We start from the raw sequence: 19,601 nt of genomic DNA on the forward strand, positions 1-19,601 counted from the left end.
TCCCTATAATAATTTGTCTACGTTTTCACATTTTCCTAATTATCCTCACTCATTTATTCCCCTAGTTGAATTTTATAATGATTTCTCTTTTTGTCTTAAGATTTTATTTATTTATTTGACAGAGAGAGCACAAGTAGGCAGAGCAGCAGGCGGGGGCGGGGGAGGGAGGGGAGAAGCAGGCTCCCTGCTGAGCAGAGAGTCCGATGTGGAACTCGATCCCAGGACCCCGAGATCATGACTTGCGCTAAAGGCAGAGGCTTTAACCAACTGAGCCAGGCGCCCCTATAATGATTTCTCAAGTTTAAAAAAAAAAAAAAGAACAAAAACAACTGTGTGTGTGTTGCTGTGTTAACATGTGTTGGTTTGGGGGAAATGATCAGTTAACCCGAGAGACTGTGTATTTATAATAAAATATGCAAACTTCATATTCAGCAGTTAGCTTTTATGTACTTGAATACGCTTGATTTTCCTCTGTTAATTTTTAAATTTTATTCATATAGAACCTGAACATTTCATGCTAGGATTTTTCTTAGACATCTTTGTGCAGGAGAGAGTAAGCTTGGTAAGTTTAGGTTTGCTATCTTTAAAATAAGGGTCTGCTTATAGGGTTGTCACTTGGCTGGCACTCTGGGAACTTCTGCTTTGAAATGTCTCCTCTTGTGCCAAGTAGTAAGGTCATTTGGTGTGCCAAGGGGACTAAATTTCATCGTGCCAGCCTAGCTAGACTTTTTTTGTTTTTTGTTTTTTAAACCATGTGATTTATGGTGAGCATCTGCTTTCCTTCTGGAAGGTTTTTTTTTTTTTTTTTTTAAATAAACATATAATATATTTTTTATCCCCAGGGGTACAGGTCTGTGAATCGCCAGGTTTACACACTTCACAGCACTCACCATTCCTTCTGGGAGCTTTTCATGATTGTGGCTGATCATGCTGGTGATCATAATGGTGGATCATGATGGTGGCCTTTGTGACCAACCTGTGAAAAAACTTGTACTTTGAATCTCAAGGAATGTTGCTGGGTAAAAACACTACCCACGTGTTCCTGCACTTCACTGCTGGAGAACGTTTGGAGCTTTAGAGATACATTTTTCCAGATATCATCTGATGTGTCGTGTCTTCTTACTAGTTTCATTAGTTTGCATTTCTTCTTCTGGTTTTTCCCGGTTGTCCCAATAATGTCATCTCCAAATGATAATTCTTGTGTTTTGTTTTTGTTTTGTTTTACAATATCTCTCACATTTATTTTTGTCCTATTACGTTGATCAGATCTTCCACAACAATGCTGAATAATTTGACTTCAGCAAACTTTCTTCACATGGCAAGTTCTGTGTACCTCTAGTGTATAGCCTTTGGCTTATGAGCGTTTGGGAAAGAAGATGCTTGCAAAGGACATGCTAGAACTTCAAACACTTTCTATGCCCTTGCTAGAAGTTGTAGCTTTATCCCTGTAGGCCATAGGAACCAGCAGAAGTCTTAAAGGGAGGGAGTGACCTATTTTTATTTTTTGAAGGGAATTCTGGAAATAGTATGGGAGATGGCTTTAAGTAGGGAAAGAAAGAAGATGGAATGATTAAGAAGGCCTTTGTAACAATTTACTTGAGAGAAACTGAGGGATTGAATTAGGTACTAAGGAAAAAAGAATGGAACCTCAATTTTTGAGGAGGTATTTTTAAAGTTGAAACAATAGAAATTCATTATGGTTTCAGGAAAGGAGAAATCAGAACAGAAAAGGCGTTAAGGGAAGATGACTATGTAGAAGCTATGAGGGAGAGGGAAAAATTCATTGCACCTCTCAAGTTTCCAGGCTAGAAGATAGAGTGAATGTCAGTGGGTTGAAATCAGAATTTGGTCAGAGTCCAGTATATTAGGAAGGGTGTGGAGCTGAGTTTTGGATACCTGTGGAGCCCCTGGGAATGCAGACCCCGAGAATGGAGAAGGGGCCCAGGCTAAGGGGAGGCACATGGTCCTCAGCACAGTCTAACACAAAGCCAGATGAGAAGAGGCAAAAATCTAAGGAGAATGTGTCAAATTAAAAGGAGGTGTAAGAGCAGGAGCATACTTTGCCTTTTAAGTATTTGGTTGATTAATTGTATTACTAATGGGCCCTATATGAAGCTAAAGAAATGGGAACATTTTCCTGAGAAAGCTACCAGATTCCATTCAAGTTCTCACAAGTAAACTGTCATATATCAAAACAGGTTCCTTAAATGGAATCCTCTGAGGAGAGCTGCGTGACTGAGCAAGTGAGCTAACCTATATTTGACCCTCAGTTCTCATCTATAGATAACCCAGTCCCATATGGTCTTGCTGTGTTCGCTCTTGCTTCATTACAAGGAATGCTCTCTCTAGTGGTCACAGAGATTTTTCTAGTCAACGAAATGTGGTATTAACCCCTGTGTAAGATTTCACCTCTTTCTTTGGTCCCTGCCAACCTCTGCTACCTCATCTCTTTCATCTCTCTTTTTCACTCACTGTGCTCTGGCTAAGGGATCCTTCTTTCCGTTCAGGCCTTGGGATCTCTGTTTATGATAGGTACTTAATATGAATGAGTGACTCTGGCTTCTAGGTTTGTTGTGAGAAGTTAATGTGAAAAAATATATGAAGAGCCTGTTAATGTGCCTGGTGCATTACAAGTGTTCAATAAATACCACTTTTGGTCATTTTTGTCATTTTTGTTCTTGTGTTACCCACCTGTAACTCTAATAGTTCTCTGCTCCGATCTCTCTTTCCAACTCTTCCCATCCAGCCAACTTACTATCTTTGGTTTTTGCCTCCCCACAGGCTGTAGTCCATATGTGCTGATACCTCTCTTCATTTGGCACTTGATATGATTTCATCTAATTCCTTAGACTTTTTGCATACATGTATTCTCCTGGGCAACCCTGTTTCTTATCAAGCATCTGTGGATTTCTGGTCAAAAGGACACAGAGCATATAACTGCCTTCCTGTGTAAAATTCTCAGGAGAATGGGAATCCTCCAGGGACTAGGTCCCAAGACTACGAAGGGATTCTTAAAACACATAAGGCACTGTTCTGATTACATCATTATTTTGTGGATTTGGAATCAGCAGCTTGTAAATGGTAGCCAGTGCTTATTGAACACTAACTCTGGGCCAGGCAAAGTCCTAAGCGCTTTACTTACGTTATCTTGATTTATGGATTTATTTTATGAGTATTCCTGTCATACTTACTAACAGGCCCAAGGTCATGCTGATAGTGACTTACAAATTAGCATTTAAGCCCAGGTGGTCTAATTTCAGATTCCTGCCCTCAGCTATACTTTTGTAGCAGTTCCTTGGTCACAGAGTTAACTCTTACTCTTTAGTGTTTAATTTTAAATTTAGAAAATAATATACAGTTATAGTTGTGTGTTTTTTTTTTTTTAAATCTTAAATTCCAGTAGCTCCTCCCTACCATTTTGAGTCTCATTTCACTTATGGCAACTACTATTAACAATACTTTCAGGATTGGTTTTTCTTTCTTGTCTTTTTTTTTCTTTTCTTTTCTTAAACTCCTTAGTGTGTTTCTCCTCCCAGCTTTTTGTTTCCAAAAACTCAGCTTATTCCTAGTTGGCTCATGAAAGTAACTGATGGCGGGTGTTCCACCTCTGCCACAGGCAAGCTTATAAAATTAGTTAAATTCGGGGCACCTGGGTGGCTCAGTGGGTTAATCTGCCTTCGGCTCAGGTCATGATCCCAGGGTCCTGGGATCGAGCCCCACATCAGGCTCTCTGCTCAGCGGGAAGCCTGCTTCTTCCTCTCTCTGTGCCTGCCTCTTTGCCTACTTGTGATCTCTCTGTCAAATAAATAAATAAAATTTAAAAAAAATTAGTTAAATTCTTACTTGTTTGGGATCCATTTACATTTCTAAAGAAGACCTACTTTTTGTTTACAGTGCCAGGCTGATGAATTCTTCAAGTTTCCAGGACTCTGTAAACTGTTACTTGACAATCCATGTGTGACTCTATCACCTTGGTGTTGAGAGAAAAATGAGCAACAGGCCTTCCTGGCTAAGGAAATGGGGTTTGATGTTCTTTCAATGCATGGCTTTATGGACTCAATATTCTCATGAAGAGAGTTTTGCTTTTAGAATCTTATCTTTTCTATACTTGTCTATTCATGAAGAGCTATAATTTTTAATCAGGGACACAAAAATACCACGATGGAAATGGCCATGGTTTTCAGCATGCAGAAGAACATTTTCCTAAAAAGTGAGGTCACCAGAAGCATGGAGCTGAGAAATCCCAGATGGCACTAATATTTGATTTCATTTTTAGCACGCTCATATTCAGCAGATGGATTGGAAGGCTGACCTCTCTGACACTTCCGCATCACTGCCTGCTACTCCAATTGCCTTTGCGCATGTTTTTTCATAACACTTCTCCTGGTCCCTCGGAGATTGATGCCTGGTCGCCCGCCTGCGCTAGGCTTCATTACACCAAGGCTACGTGTGGTTGAGAGTTGCCGTATTCTATAAAAGGGGAGAAATCCTAGCTCATCAGTGTCTCAGACTTTTCACACACTCTCAAATTGCTTGTAACATGTTGGAGAGCATCATCTTAGATTTCCTGATATACCTCCGATTTAGATCTGTTTTTTAGTCTTTTTCTAATTTTTCTGCTTTCTTCTGTGACATAGATAAATTTATGATTACTATTTAAAAAACTTCTCTGAACATGGTTAATTGACTGTTTCCAACAATCTAATTATATTAAGGTGAATATTGTTGAATTCCTCTTTGCACAGAAGCTTCGGGGGCAAAGAGAATGAACCTGGGTTGGAGGGCCAAGCTCTGCCATTTCTTTCACTTTAGTATTGTCCTCAGTTTCCTTGTTTGTAAATTACTGATATCATTAGTTCTATGTCATTAGGATTGGTGTGAAGGTTAAGCAGACTAACAAACATCATGTGATCCTCACAGTATTGGCACAAAGTTAGTGTGGTTGTGTCATTTTTTTTTTTTTAATCTTACGTTCATTATGGTAGTTTGTGGTATGCCTCACAGATTCTTTTGCATATGCAGCTAATAAAAATAAAATCTAGGGCACCTGGGTGGCTCAGTGGGTTAAGCCTCTGCCTTCAGCTCAGGTCATGATCTCAGGGTCCTGGGATTGAGCCCCATCTCAGGCTCTCTGCTCAGTGGGGAGTCCCCTCCCCCCTCAACCCCCACCTGCCTCTCTGCCTACTTGTGATCTCTCTGTCAAAAAAAAAAAAAATCTAAAACACAGTTTTGTTGATTTTTATTTGGATTACAAGGAAGGCAAATTGTTAAGGAGGAAGTTTTTGATAGACTGATGTTTTGTTTCAAAACTTTTTACAAAATTACTTTATTCACTTTACAGATGATTACATCATCCACATACCTATTTAGAGATGGCTTCTGTGGGGTTGAAGCACCCTTTTCCCCTCCTGCCTGCCCTCTCTCTCTAGTTTATATTTCAGTGACGTGGCTGGGGAAGCTATCACACAGCATGAATATCCAGCAGGTTTTTGTGTTTGTCCTGGCAGGTTGACCTCTGTGGCCATTCTGTAGAGTTCTCTGGGCACCCTCCATTCTGAGGAGGATTAGTTTGCTTAAATCCTTACATGTTGCTGCTATGCACGCAACCAGATTTTGGTGCATATTTTAATGCAAAGCCTACTTTTGGCTTAGAAAACTGCATATTTAATAACCTTTTTGTTTGAATCAGATCTCTACCCCATGTAATGTTGATGAATTTAGGTTTTAGAGGACTAGACTGCTATTTTGTTGTGAAACTTTTTTTAGGAAGTTACTTTTTTTTTCCCTTTTTATAGATCGAACATAAGGCCAGACTACGCAGACTCCAATTTCCATGAGTTCAAGATGCACACCTTCAATCGGGTTACATCCTGCAAAGTCTGCCAGATGCTCCTGAGGTAAGCTTGCTTGGTCCTGGTTTTCACTTTAAATGAGCTGCTATAATTGCTCAGTGTCTCAGACTTTTCTAATATCCCAGCCAAAATGTTCTCAAGTGGGGAAATGGCCTTGACGGTTTTGAGCCAACAGATCTTTCCTCAGCCTCCTACCTGGATGCTTCCTTCTGAACCCCAGAAGACCCTCTCCCTTGCTGAGAAGACTTTGTCAAGCTCTGTGTTCCCTTGTTTTCTTCTTTGTGCTCATGGTTTCATAGAGGCAGCGTTTAGCACCTTTTAACATATCACTCTCTAATTTTACCTTTCAGAGGAACATTTTATCAAGGCTATTTATGTTTTAAGTGTGGCGCGAGAGCACACAAAGAATGCTTGGGAAGAGTAGACAATTGTGGCAGAGTTAATTCTGCTGGTAAGTCATGTTTATTGTTGTGATTTTCCTTTTAATTAGGATATAAAACTTGATAAACATCATTAAGACCTAATTTACTCTTAATAATGTGTTTATGGTGACAGATCTGCTTTTGAAACTATCATTTATAAGGACAATTAAAAAAATGTTTTAAATTCCTGTGACTTTTATACGTACCTGGGAGGCAGAAGCCCTTTGGGGGTGGGGAGCCTTGGAAGATTTTAGGCCACCCATTTTATTCAGCCTGACCCCTGAGTCTCACTAGTGCTGTAAAAATATAGCCAAAGCACACAAATGGAGAAACAAAAACAAAACCGGAAAAAAAAATTTTTTTTTCACTTCTTTCTTTAGTCCTTAAATTTCTCCCTTGTTCTCTTAAATATTCAGCTCAGAAATGGTAATGATGCCAGAAGTAAACATCACACAGACTAATTCATGAATTAATGAATTGAATACATTGTCATTTTGCAGCATTTAACAGAGAGCATGTATCCTTTGGATTTTATGTAAATATTTTCCCCTTGGTTTTTAAAAGTAATGCTCCATGATTGTTACATGAGCCAGTTGCTAAGACTGTTGGCAATTATGCATTCAGTAGCCTTTTGCCTCTCTCTGCTCCTCTTGGGCTCTCTTCCTTCTCTTTCTTTTCTGGCCTCTTTATACTTTCTCTTTCTTCTTCCTTCTCTTTGTCCTTTTCCCCTGAGTTTCTCTTGTGTTTTATCAATAAGACCTTTCAAAATCAGTAAAACTTTTTGAACAGAAGAAAGAGATCTTTAACAGCTTGAGTTCAAAAGGTAGCTATGTCAACCTTTGATTTTCCCAAAGGAAGAGGTGGACATTGAATTATTTTGGATAATATGAAGAAGAGTGAAACAGAATAATAGCTCATTTCAGAGCTGAGTTCAGAAAATGGGCAGTTGTAGAAAAGTTGTTAATCCCATTAGAGGACTGGGATCACAGCTCGTTCCTCTCACTCTGCTCCTCCGGTGGATGGTTTTTAAGATTCCCATGAGCCATGAGCTCTCCATACCAGGCACGGGCAGCTGCAAGGAGAAGCATCCCGCGCTGGTTGAGCACCTGCACTGGGCTGTCTGCCAGGCCTGTCCTGCACAAACTCATTCAGTCCTTGGGACAATGCTTCCCATTTTCTGATGGGAGTCAGTGTTCATGCAATTGACTTCAAGTCTGCTAAGACAAGGAGACAAGATCAGCCACCCATTAAGGTTTCTGAAGGTCAGATAGAGTTGACAAAGTTATAAAGTAGAAATGTTATATGTTATTATTATTATTCTTCCATTGTCCACTTGCTACATCTTATCACTTAAATTTTTGTTGTTCTGTCTTTATTTGCCCCATCCTTTAATCTCTTTGAGGACAATTAACATATTAGGTGTTGGTGGTAGGCTAATGTGTTTTTATAAAGCACCCCCTGCCCCCTCACCCCCCGCTGCAAGCCCTGTCTTAGGAGTTTCAGTCTGTGAGGAATGGGAAGTGATCTCATAGTTGGCATGGTTCTTGTCTTCTACTGGAAGAGTGTAGGAGAGTAGTTGAGAGTCAAGCAGAAATGGTGGAAAATCTCCTCTTGCCCTTTGCTAGCTATGCAAGCTTAGGGGTGTTACTTAAGCATTCTGAGGTTTTGTGTATTCTTCTATAAAAAGGAAATAAGAGGATTATCTTGGGGGTCAAATGAAGCAATGTTGATGCTTAGCACAATGTCTGGGTACAATAAAAATTCAGTGTTTCAATCCAGGATGTTATGATGAGAAGTCTGTTTTTATTTTTTGGAGTTTTTTGTTTTGTTTTTGTTTGTTTTGTTTTTGTTTCTTTAAAGGCATGGGTTTAATCTGTATTTTTGCTGTGTTTTTATGATGTGGAGCGAGCGTGAATTGAAGAAATAGCTCTGAACTTTGAAGTGATATAAGTGAATGATGCTAAAGGACTAAATTTTTAATTTTTGCTTGGAAAAAAAGATCAATAGGAAACAGTTGAGAATTCCTGATCAAGCAGATTAAAAAAAAAAATGCATTCCCTGTCTAAGTCATTATTCCAGTATCCTCTGGCCTTCTGTGAGTAATGCTGGGCTGGGAGACTGTGTGTGATGGCAGGAAAGTCCACAAGGTCCAGGGTCTTGGTCTGGTTGGAATCCCTCTCAATGCTTACGCACTGGGTGACTTTGAAAACCGTTATTTCACCTTCGTAAGTCTTAATTTTTTCCCTTCTAAAACCAGGATAATAAAGGCACCTAGTCTTTAAGTTTATATTCTTTTCAAATAAATACAAAGTACCAGGTACTGTTCTAAGTATATTACTGCTGTCAACTCACTTAGTCCTGTGTGAATCTTTTAAAGCTGGAATTATTGCTATTCTTGTCTTAATATGAGAAACCAAGGCATGGAGAAATAAGTAACTTGCCTTAGTCGCTTGAGCAATAGAGCAAAGATGCAAATCCAGGCAGTCCAACTCCTGAGCTTGTTCTGAAGCCCCCTGAGTTCTGCTCAGCTGTTTTCTCTGAGAAAGAGAGTTTCTACATTTTTTTATGCAAAAATACTTCTAAATTCAATTAAATTAGTAACTACCAAATATGTTTAGGTTTCAGTGCTTTGAAGTGTTGTGAGAAATTCAGGCCTCCCTGAGACTATGCTTGCATTTTTTCCCCATCAGGTGTCTCAGAGCTAGAAGATTAAGACACCTTCAGTTCTAGAATCTCTTAAGATGAGGAAACTGAGTTATAAAAGTAAGAAAAGGCCATTATGCCCTGCAGGTTATAGATAATGCCTGCTTATACAAATATCATTTTTTATTTTTATTTTTATTTTTTTCTTTAAAGTTTTTATTTATTTGTCAGAGAGAGAGAGAGCGCGAGCGAGCACAGGCAGACAGAATGGCAGGCAGAGGCAGAGGGAGAAGCAGGCTCCCTGCCGGACAAGGAGCCCCATGTGGGACTCGATCCCAGGATGCTGGGATCATGACCTGAGCCGAAGGCAGCTGCTTAACCAACTGAGCCACCCAGGCGTCCCCAAATATCATTTTTTAAAAAGATTTATTTATTTATTAGAGAGAGAGAGAGAGATCACAAGTAGGCAGAGAGGCAGACAGAGAGCCTGATGCAGGGCTCGATCCCAGGACCCTGAGATGATGACCTGAGCTGAAGGCAGAGGCTTTAACCCACTGAGCCACCCAGGCGCCCCACAGATATCATTTATTAAAAGGTAGTATAATTCTCTAAACTCTGTTATAGAATTCACTATAAAGCAGGAAAAAAAAAATGTAAGTCGTAAGTCTCTGGCTAAATTTACTTTTTGGAGTTTTAAACATAATTCTCTTTCTCTCTTGATTTTCTGCCTTGCACCCAAAGTTGTCCTCCATTCTTGTGTTTTATGCATCTGTGTCTCACTCTCTTTCTGTCTTTTCCTGCCCAAGATTTTAAGAGACTGATGGCATTGAATGCTCATAGTCTGTTAATTAGCGGTATGAAGTGGTAAGAACCTGTCAGGAGGCTTCCCTCTTTTGCCTCCAGATGAGGATTTGATGGGCAGCCCTTCAGAGTAAAAGGCCTTGCTTATCCTGATGAAGAGGAGTCAGTTATAGCATCTGCAGCTGGGGGTTCTGGGGGTACACATCTCCTTTCATCCATCCACTCACAGGTAAGACCTGGAGAGCCCAGCATCAGTGACAGCATCTGTCTGGTCCCCCACAGTTCTAGAAAATTCTATTGTGCATTCTTTCTGTTCCTTTTGTTTCAACTCAGTTGGCTCCTGGAGTGTCCCCCCAAAGACCCCTTGTAATACAATGTGGGGACTCAAATTAGAGTGTGTTTTTTAAATATTCGAACAGAGGCAGTGGACACCATTGCTGTCTACCCAGACACAGGGACCTGATAAGGCTGGCCTTCCAGGGTGTTGGGCCCTGGGAAGAGGCTGGCAGGGGTTGGGCAGATTTTTCCTCTTCTCCCTTTTTTTTTTTTAACTCCCTTAAAGAAATTGGATTAAGTGTTTGTTTGTTTTCCAGTGATGGATTGTCCTAAAACAAAACAAAACAAACACTCCTAAACAGATGCCCTCTAAAAGTTAGAAGTTTTGACATCCTGTCTTTGAACTACCCCCTTCCCACGCTGCAGTGGGTAGTAAGTGTGGGTAGAGTGTGAGTTTGAACTTGATGGGTTTGATGTGAGTGTGGTAGAACAGGCAGAGTTTTGCTAACATGGGCAAGCTAGGCCTTATGAGTATTTCCCAGCCCGCAGAGAACCAACATTGGCTGAAGTTTTCTACAGTCCAGGAGCTAGATACAGCAAGAACTGCTTGCACTAGTTGAGAGTGTAATTTCCTTGACTGGTTTGACATTGGGGGAAGTATGGATGTATGGGAGGAGGGCAGGAGGAAGGGCAAGATGTCTCAAGGGCTGGAGACATAGGTCACTCGGATAGGGTTCTTTCTGGAGGAGAGTGTGACATCATTTCAGGAGAACTTGACTATTTAAACAGCTAATTTTAAATAAATGAATAGTATTGATTTAATATCAATAGGTGACTTGAGATTGACCTCAACTTTACAGAGCTCTGTAACTCTTTTGCTTATTATAGTCTAACTATATTATCAGGAAGTGAAGAGAGATACTGATCAGCTCAGAGTGAGTCGGGGAGTCTACTTGAGGCCCAGAAAGCTGTGTCTAGTAGAAATGGTTACATTATAAACATTGGGTAGTTGGGGTAGAGGCAGTTCCAGAAAGTGGAGCATGCCATTTTCACTCAATATTGGTCCAGGCAGAGAAGAGGGAGTAGTTGAACAAAATGACACAGTAACTGAGGGGCTAAATGAAGGTGAGAGAACCTTTCATTCTACCTTCTAACTGCCAAGTGTGCTGGTCATCACATTCCAGACCTCACCTAACTTGACCTTTCTCTTTTATTTGGCACTGTTAACCATTCTCCTTGACATCCTGTCACATCCCCCATGTCATCCTCTGGATATCCGATTCCCTGGCATTAGCTATAACCAACATCCAGGTAGATAAGTCACCAGTTCCACATAAGGTTTTTCTCCTGAACTTTGGATTCAAAATGTCTATATTCTTCTCACATTTCCCTTCCCAGGTGCCCTGCAGTGACTTCAAATTTCAAACCAACCTCATTAGTCACTAACACAAACTTTCTCCACCTACTCCTTGTCTTAAAGGTCCAACATCCATACACTCACCTGAGCCTAGGTGTCAGCCTTGGTTTACCCACCTCTCTCATCTTCATTCACTTACCAGTTCTTTCTTCTCCTCCTAAGGCTCTCTAGAATCCACCGATATGATACTGTTATAGTTAAAAAAAAAAAAAAAATTTCCGTGTCACTTGTTTGGACAACTACAAAAGTCTCTTAACTCTTGCTGTTAATTATACTCTTTCTATATGATTTCCAACATGATCTCTATTAAAAATCAGTTCTGATTGTGTGATTCTACTGCTCCATTCCTTGCAGTATAATGCCCAAACTTCAGTTGCACGGGAGCCTCTCACTGATCGGAACCATATTTAACTGATGCTCTGACCTCTGGGAAACCCTGGTAGATGGATAACTGAGTAGACAGACGGACAAACAGATGGAGAGATTGATGAGTAGAAGTGTAGCACCAGGGTTTCTGGGCCCTGAGGATCACTGTAGTATTCGAACCAGAAGCAGGAGGCTGTGGGAGATTGGACAGGTTTTGATTCTGCCCTTGTAGAGACCAGAGTCCGACTGGATGTAGGATAAGTGAAATAAAAACCTTATCTAAATCCCTGGCTGGTACTTTAAGAATGAAAGATGGAAAACTTGGCAGACCCTTTGCATTCCTTTCTGATACTTATGTAAGGGAAGTCTCTTGCCCTGAGCATCAGCCATCAGGCCTTTGACAGGGGAACCTAGGTGAAGCTATGAGGTACCAAGAAAGAGAACTAGCTCGTAAAATGCCTGGTGACAAAAATACGCCAGTTTCTGGGGAAGTATACTCCCTGATCCAGTCAATTCCATTTTTAGAATTCTTGCTTGGCTCTTACTATCTCCTCCCCTTGAAACAGTCTCCCTTTTCTCCTGACAGTTCCAAAATCTATTCTTCCTTTACTTCCTCTTCAAACCCTTTGCCAATCCCTTTCTCTCACCTTGGCCACCCAACAGTCATGTGACTTAAATTGTTTGCTAATTAGTTAGTGTATAGATTTTATATATTTGCCAATGTTGGTAACAAAAACGCCCCTGAAAGCCTCCCGATCCCATTGGCTTTAATTCGTAAACATTTATTTTTCACACATGCACTATTGACTGTGGATTCCAAGGGAGCTTCTTTCTAAGTAATGGCTTAGGGATCCAAGCTGGTTCTTGGATCTTCGGATGATATAGAATCAACACATGGCTTCCTGGGTAGCTGTTCTTAAAACCCCTAGACTAAAGTGATAGCACTTTTTTTTTTTTTTTTTTTTTTAAATCACAGTGTATTGGTTAAAACTACTTAAATGGCCTCAACTTAATTACAAGGGGGAAGTGGGCAATGTAGTGGGGTGCATGACGTGTTTGGTGGGCATGACCGTCTCTGCCACTCTTCATTGCCTCTGGGGGACTATATGCTCCTTCACTGTAGGTAATGTGTTTCTCATCTTTTGTATTCATCCCTTATCCAAAGTGAGGGTACTTAACCTCAAATCATTACTCCATTTTCCCAAAGTAGGTATATCTTAGCCAAACACTGTCTTTAATAGTGCTGGATGTGGTTAGATACCAACGAGTAAGCATATGAAATAGCTCTTGGGCATTTCTTCTTGTGGAAGTTAAGCCTGTGGATGTTGTCTTCCCTGAATTTAGAAACCTTTTATATTTCATGCTCTATCTCCCTTAAATTTACCTAGTCTTCATTCATCCTCAAAATAATAATTACTTGGCAAAAATGCAGTGCATTTGTGAATGAAGGAAGTAATTCATTCATATTAATATTTGACTATGACAGATTATTAACTCAAATGCTTTTGAAGTATGAAGAAAAGGTGCTCTAAGTTTTTTTTTTTTTTTTTTTATAAGACAAACTATGCAACCTGGAAACAAATTTGAAGGTTGGATGATTAGTTTATGTCTTAACACTTTAGAATTTGCATGGATATAAAGGGCGGGCCATTTCACTCTCTAATTTTCACTGAACTTGAGTTGACTCCTCCACGTTCACCATGGCAACTTCAATGATCAGCACGTACATGGGCTCTGAAGTATGCTGCCAAAACTTTCCAACCTTAATAATGAATAGGTATGAACTCCATTATATAAGCTTCTCTCAACAAGTCACTGCAAAGCTCATGTAATTCTAGAGAGGTACTGCTTTCTCACAGCACACCACTGTGAAGGTCTAATCCGAAACTGTAATCTTACGGGGACATTTGTGTTTTCCCCTGCTAAAACCCTGTTGGTTCCCTTCTTACCCTGACATTGAGCAATATCACTTGCTTTGCATGCTCTCAGTTTAAACAAAGAAAGTAGCACTGGAAGGCAAATATTGCTAGAGCAGACAACTTTGGTTTAATGCATCTTTTCCTTTAGTAGGAATGCAAGCCTCAGCTGCTCTAATACTTAACCGAAGCAGGTCCCCATTTGAGTCTCTGTTTAATCGCTCTTTTATCTAGGCCAGCTGCTGCTCCTGCTGCTGCCATAGTTGTTCCTAATTGGAAGCGAGTTGCCTTGGTATCCTATCAGTTTAAACCGGCAGGATTGCTACCTAGAACCTGCACCCCAAACAGGCATCAGAAATAGCTCCTTTATAAATAGTATTGCAGTGTTTTATCAAAAGAGATAAGCTTTTATTATATAATTTTATTTCAGTCTTGTACCGCTAGGTATTTTATCAGATTATTTTTACACGAACTGAGGCTTGATCATTGATTTCGTAATGAAAAAATGACTTTGGTTTTACTTCATATTACTTAAAGCCTTTCCCATAAATTAGTCCTCTTTTTTAACTTACTGAGAAAATTTCATACTCAAGGATAGTTATTATTCCTTCCACTTAACTATTTAGATAAGTTTAAGGATCTATTGATGATTATTAAAGTGAACTGGAAAATATTATGCAGTTATATTTCCATTAGAGCTACTGAGAAGACTCGAAATCAAAGCCTCTTTCCAAGTATCATTTTTTTTTTTAAATAAGATTGCTGTAGATCCAGTTGATGAACACATTTGTATAAGTTCAAAATTTAATCAGTGCAACTGTCTTTTAATGTTTTACAAAAATATCACATTAGCCATGATGACAAGGCACCTTCAAAAGCTATAGTGGTTATTACTTTTCTGTGGCCCCTTTTGAGAGAAACAGTTTTACTGGACATTGATTTGTTTAGTTTTAACAAATAGAACTTCAGATAAGGGACAAAGCAAACTGTGCAATCATGTATGCACTGAGAGCCACTTGTATTGGCAAAACAAATATAATAGGACTGAATTTTTTGTTTAAACAAATGAATTGTATTAAGTGAATCTAAAGCCTCAGTGAAAAACATTTCTTTTACACAAATATGCACATTGAACCCTGTGCTGGCATTGAAGATGGAGTTGAGCAAAGCCTCCAAACACCTCAGTAACACCCCTTCTGTGAATTACTTCAAACCAGTTGGGACTTGATGAAAGAACGCAAGGTATAAACCCCTTGAGGGCCTGTGAGTCACCATCTAGAAAGGCTCTTGAAAGGGTAAGAACATTTTATAGTTTGATCAATAGGAGTCTGAGAATAGGCTGCAGGATAAAGACAAGTTGAGGATTAAAAACTTTTGGAAACTTGAAGAATTGAATTACTCTCCTAAGGAAGTTCCCAGGAGAAAAAGAGAGAGAGAGAAAGGAAGACTTTTTCATCAGATCTCAAGCAGCAACCTTTCTGTTAGGTCAGAATTCAGCTGAAATAGATTTGATGGTCATCAGCCCTTGTTATCTTAGTCTTGATGCAGAACTGTAACATCCAAAGCACCTTTTAAGGACCAAGTTCCTGTCGTACAGTAGTTTTGGGTCCATGTTAGGAGGAAGTTGAGGCAGTGTTGGAGACTTCAAAATTAGAGCAGCTTTTGCATAGAATATTTCATTGAAATAGATCCTTATTCAATTTTACTAGCCAGTATAAGCTTTTACTTTGAAAACGTATGAAGTGGTGTGGGTAGTTGGGTCTTCCTTTCTCTTTTCACCGTTATTTTAGTATAAGTTAAAAATCTGTTGCATTAATATGGTTTATCAGAATTTAGATTCTCTTTGTAAAGGAGGAAGACAGTTCAATGCTGTGGCCACTGGAGCACATAAAAAGTAATAACTAAAGGAGTCTGGATAAGAATTGGTTCTAAGAGTTATTTCTAGTCTTTTGGGTTTTGCCCTATTCTTAGAAAATTTACAGAACCCTACCATGTGATAGAAGTAAACAAAAGCTGAGACTTTCAAGAACCACTGCTCATGTGCTGTGCCCAGTAGAATATCAGAGTGTGAACTTCCCTAGGCAAAGTCCATGGGCCTCTTTTCTGGATGACAGGGTAAAGGGTAGACCTGTTGACCATGAGGACAGAAGGTGGTGACATGGGAAGGTAAGCCCCAAGTAAGACTTGTGTCCTTAGAGTTGGAGTTGCATCTAGCACAAAGCTCTTTTTCCATTTTTCCTACTTGGGTTATACTGAAGAGGCTTTGTGTGGAGCAGTTTTTAGTACATTTAGTCAGAATTTTGAGGAAAGCTGGTTTGCTTGATGAGACATTAGAGAAAGCTAAAGCCAACAGGAAGTGGGTAATTGAAAGAGGGAGATTGAATAAGGTGGGGAGCCCAGTCTAGATTGCTTCTGGCTTTGTACTAGTCCCATGCGAGCCTTGCTGGAACCTCGTACTCTCTTGTTTCTGTAATAGGTGCTCACTCCTACAGAGAGCCAGCTAACTTGCACTTGAACCCTATGCAACAAGATAGGAAGAGCCTGTCAGTGAGTGTCTTCTGTTCCTAGATATTATTTTCTGGGTAAAGAGATGCAAGTGTCTGAGATACCATCTCTTCCCCAGGAACTTCCCAGGGAAGCAACCAGATGAACACTGCAGAGCATGGTGTTTCCCCTGCTACCACAAGGTTGATCATAGGGTTTGTACAAAAATATGAAACATTTAAAGCATACTATAAAAGATCTACTCATAAGGACATAAAAATTCTTCTATGCAAAGAGTCAGAAAAAAATTACAGTTTTTTAATTGAAATTAGGTTGCATACTCATTTATGAATACTGAACCCAAAAGACCTAAGGTTTTTCCACTTTAGAGAACATCTAGACATAGTCCCGGCTTCCCTCAGTCTCCTTGGCTGGAAAACTTAACCTCTTCTCCCATTTGGAGCTTCTTGCAATTTATGACTCTTAGTTCTGACTCTTTCTCTAGAATCCTCCAGTAGGAGAAAAAAAGTAGTTTAGGGCTATTATGGAATATAGGTCTTCCTGGTCAAACCAGTGAAACAGGTATCACACATGCTCTGTTAGGATACCTCTGCTCACCTAACTGGGGTTCGAAGTCTGGACATAGCATCCAGCTGAATGGTACTTATATAGACCCTCTCCCCAACCCGATCCTCTGAGGCAGTCTTTCTTCTGAAACACTGCATATTTCTAAATGAGGAGGGAAAGAAGTGATATAGCTTTCTGCCCAGGAATACTCCTTTGGAAAGGCCAACTTCAGACCTGGCAAAGATGCCTTCAGAGAAAGCAGTCATGTGAAAGTCAGGGTGAAGGGATTTGAAGTTGACAGAGGAATGCAGACTTAACTTTTTTCCAGAAAGGTGACTTTTTGGTCACATGTCTTACATTTTCATTAATCAGGAGTAGTGCTTTATAAAACAAAACAAAGCAAAACAACCTTCTGTTCCATGCCCCAGGCAGCTTCCTGTGTAAAGCAGTCTGTGGCAGCTCGTCCTGTGTTCTGGTCGGAATTTTCCCCTTGAACTCTGCTTATGGAGCTTCTTGGATCGTCTTATGGGAACAGCTTACACAGCTCTTGTTTCAGCCTGCCCGTTCTTTCCTGATATTTCCCTCAATTTCTTCTGTTCTTAGATCCTTCTTTAGAGGGTCATTTTGGGTGGAAAGACGATAGGCGTAGGCTCAAAATGATGAGGTGTTTTCCTTCACAGCCTGGCAAAGCGATAACGTGAATAGGTGCTCCTGGGAATGGGGAGGGAAAGCATCAGCCCCCAGGTGTCCAGGCACAGTGGGCGCCTTTCCTCTCAGTGACCCTTTACCTTTCTGCCGCTATAGTCACCTGTAGATCTCGGGGCCCTTTATAACTACTTATCATTTTTAAGAACTAAATGTAATGAAGAGATTGTTGTTTCTATTTACAGTTAGGGAAACTAAGGCTGAAAGGAAAATTATCATTGGAATCAAATTCTGTCAGTTCTTTATTTCTCTCTTTGAAGCAAACTGTATTTCCCCCCAAATAAAAAATAAGAGTTATAGCCACTTAATGAGAAAAAAATTCATGTGCAATATTGTGCAGTGTTAAATTTGCAACTGTTATGGTTGGTGAAATACCTTTGTAACTTCGAGTGTCTGGATTCTTAAAACTAGGTGTGTTGAAAGACAAGTTCCCACCTAGCCTTCTTTCATGCATGTAAATTCAGTGCAAGCCTCTGTTTTAAGGAGCTTTATGTGGTTGGATTGACATTGCCTAATCAACAATTGAAAAAGTTAAGCATAACCTAGAAGTCATTTAGAACTATGAGTCACTTTCCTGACAAGCCAATAAGGCAAGAGAACCTGGGTTGCAAAACAATTACTAGCCCAGCCTGAGGGACCCTGGAAATATATTACAAGTATCAGTTAGGGAAACAAAGCAGCAGTGTTTTACCAAGCTGCAGAGAACAACCTAAGGTTGCTAACCAAACAAAATAACCTTACACTGACAATGCCAATTTTTACATTTGTTTCAGAACCAGGGACGCTCAAACCACCAGAGGTAAGATTAACTCTTCAATTTTTATTATATAGCTTTTGCATTTCAGGTTGTTGGCTAACTTAAGCAGGCTTGAGCTTTTAGAATGTGAAATGTGCTTCTTAAAATGGATAGAAACAGAACTAGAGTGAGCAACCAAGTGCTTGTAAATGAAATGCACAGGTTAAATCAGAGGAATTTTCAGTCAGTCCCTGCCTGAAAATCTTAGGTAGAGGAAACATGTGAATATTTAAGAATATGTGTGAAATGGAGCCTTTCAGAATCTTAGTACTTACTCAGGTAAATTTCAAATGTTGTAACTGTGTGTGGTACCAATATGGGGATACTTTTCTCTAGTTTCCTGCAGAATTCCACAAACCCCTGCAGTTTATCTGTATTCATTGGAATGAAAATCTTTGATCTTGCTCATATAGAAGGAAGGTAGCCCTCATCCCAGGGAATTGGTAGACCGGTCCCTGTCATGAAACATTGCATTGCTGCCCAACATTTGCTAGTCCTGAAAAGTTCTAACATTGTTCATCCAAGGATATGGATTCATATTTCTAGTAGTTTTCTGTTTTGAGCACAAACATGATTTGTATCATGTCTTATTGATCAAAGCAAGATCTGATAACATTTTCTTTTGGTTTAACACAGTCTCAGGTCTAATGGCTTAGAACTGTGTGATCCTTCTCACCTCTCAGGATAAGCTATTTTTTTAAAAAATATGAAAGAGTGAAAAATAGAACAGGTTCTAGACCATTGCCTTGGCCTTTAACCAAAAGTAGCATATTTCTTATCTGACCTCTAAATTTCTCTGTGACCTTATCACAGAGAAAATTAAAATATAAAATGCATATGATTACTTGTAGAAACCAAAAGTATAGTAACTTGAGAATTTCAGAGTAGAAGAATGACAGAAAAATTCTATACAAATTTATTTTAACAGGTAATTATATATCATTAAGAGGGGTGTAATATTTTTTAATAGGCTGGCATTTATGCCATTGGTAAAAATAATGAAAAGTACTATAAGACATCAAATAAGAAGTAATTGTTTCTACTTCTCTTTTGCATAAGTGTGTAATTTGCACATAGTGAGAGTGATGTGAGGGGGCTCATATGCACCCCTTCGGTGTCTCAGTTAACTATATTTTAAAGTCTAGAATCTAGATCAAGGAATAGTTCATATAAGTTCTTCTAGGGCTAAAGTAAATTAATGTGAAATTTCTTTCAGTGTTTAGTTGACCGGTGAAGTTTTTCATGAGGACTGTAAGGACGCTGCCTGTGAAAGTCTTATAGGGCAGCTTCCTTTCTCTTATCCTCATGCTATTCTTATATTATGGAAATCGAATTCCTCTTAGAGCTCTGAACTTT

The 19,601-nt window shown here is 39.6% G+C and overlaps 1 protein-coding gene across 4 annotated transcripts in view; it reads left to right on the forward strand.

Moving 5' to 3' along the window:
* VAV3 (vav guanine nucleotide exchange factor 3) overlaps positions 1 to 19,601 on the forward strand; it is a 352,020-nt gene that overhangs the window by 218,822 nt on the left and 113,597 nt on the right. For all 4 annotated transcript variants that reach the window (XM_045081972.1, XM_045081970.1, XM_045081971.1 and 1 more), the window contains exons 16-18: positions 5,796 to 5,897; positions 6,203 to 6,303; positions 18,223 to 18,248. In XM_045081972.1, coding sequence (XP_044937907.1) covers positions 5,796 to 5,897; positions 6,203 to 6,303; positions 18,223 to 18,248 — 229 coding nt within the window. The remainder of the gene's footprint in view (positions 1 to 5,795; positions 5,898 to 6,202; positions 6,304 to 18,222; positions 18,249 to 19,601) is intronic.

The sequence above is a fragment of the Mustela putorius genome, unplaced genomic scaffold (assembly GCF_011764305.1).
Source record: "Mustela putorius furo isolate JIRA1106 unplaced genomic scaffold, ASM1176430v1.1 tig00000585_pilon_pilon_pilon, whole genome shotgun sequence".
Taxonomy (NCBI): domain Eukaryota; kingdom Metazoa; phylum Chordata; class Mammalia; order Carnivora; family Mustelidae; genus Mustela; species Mustela putorius.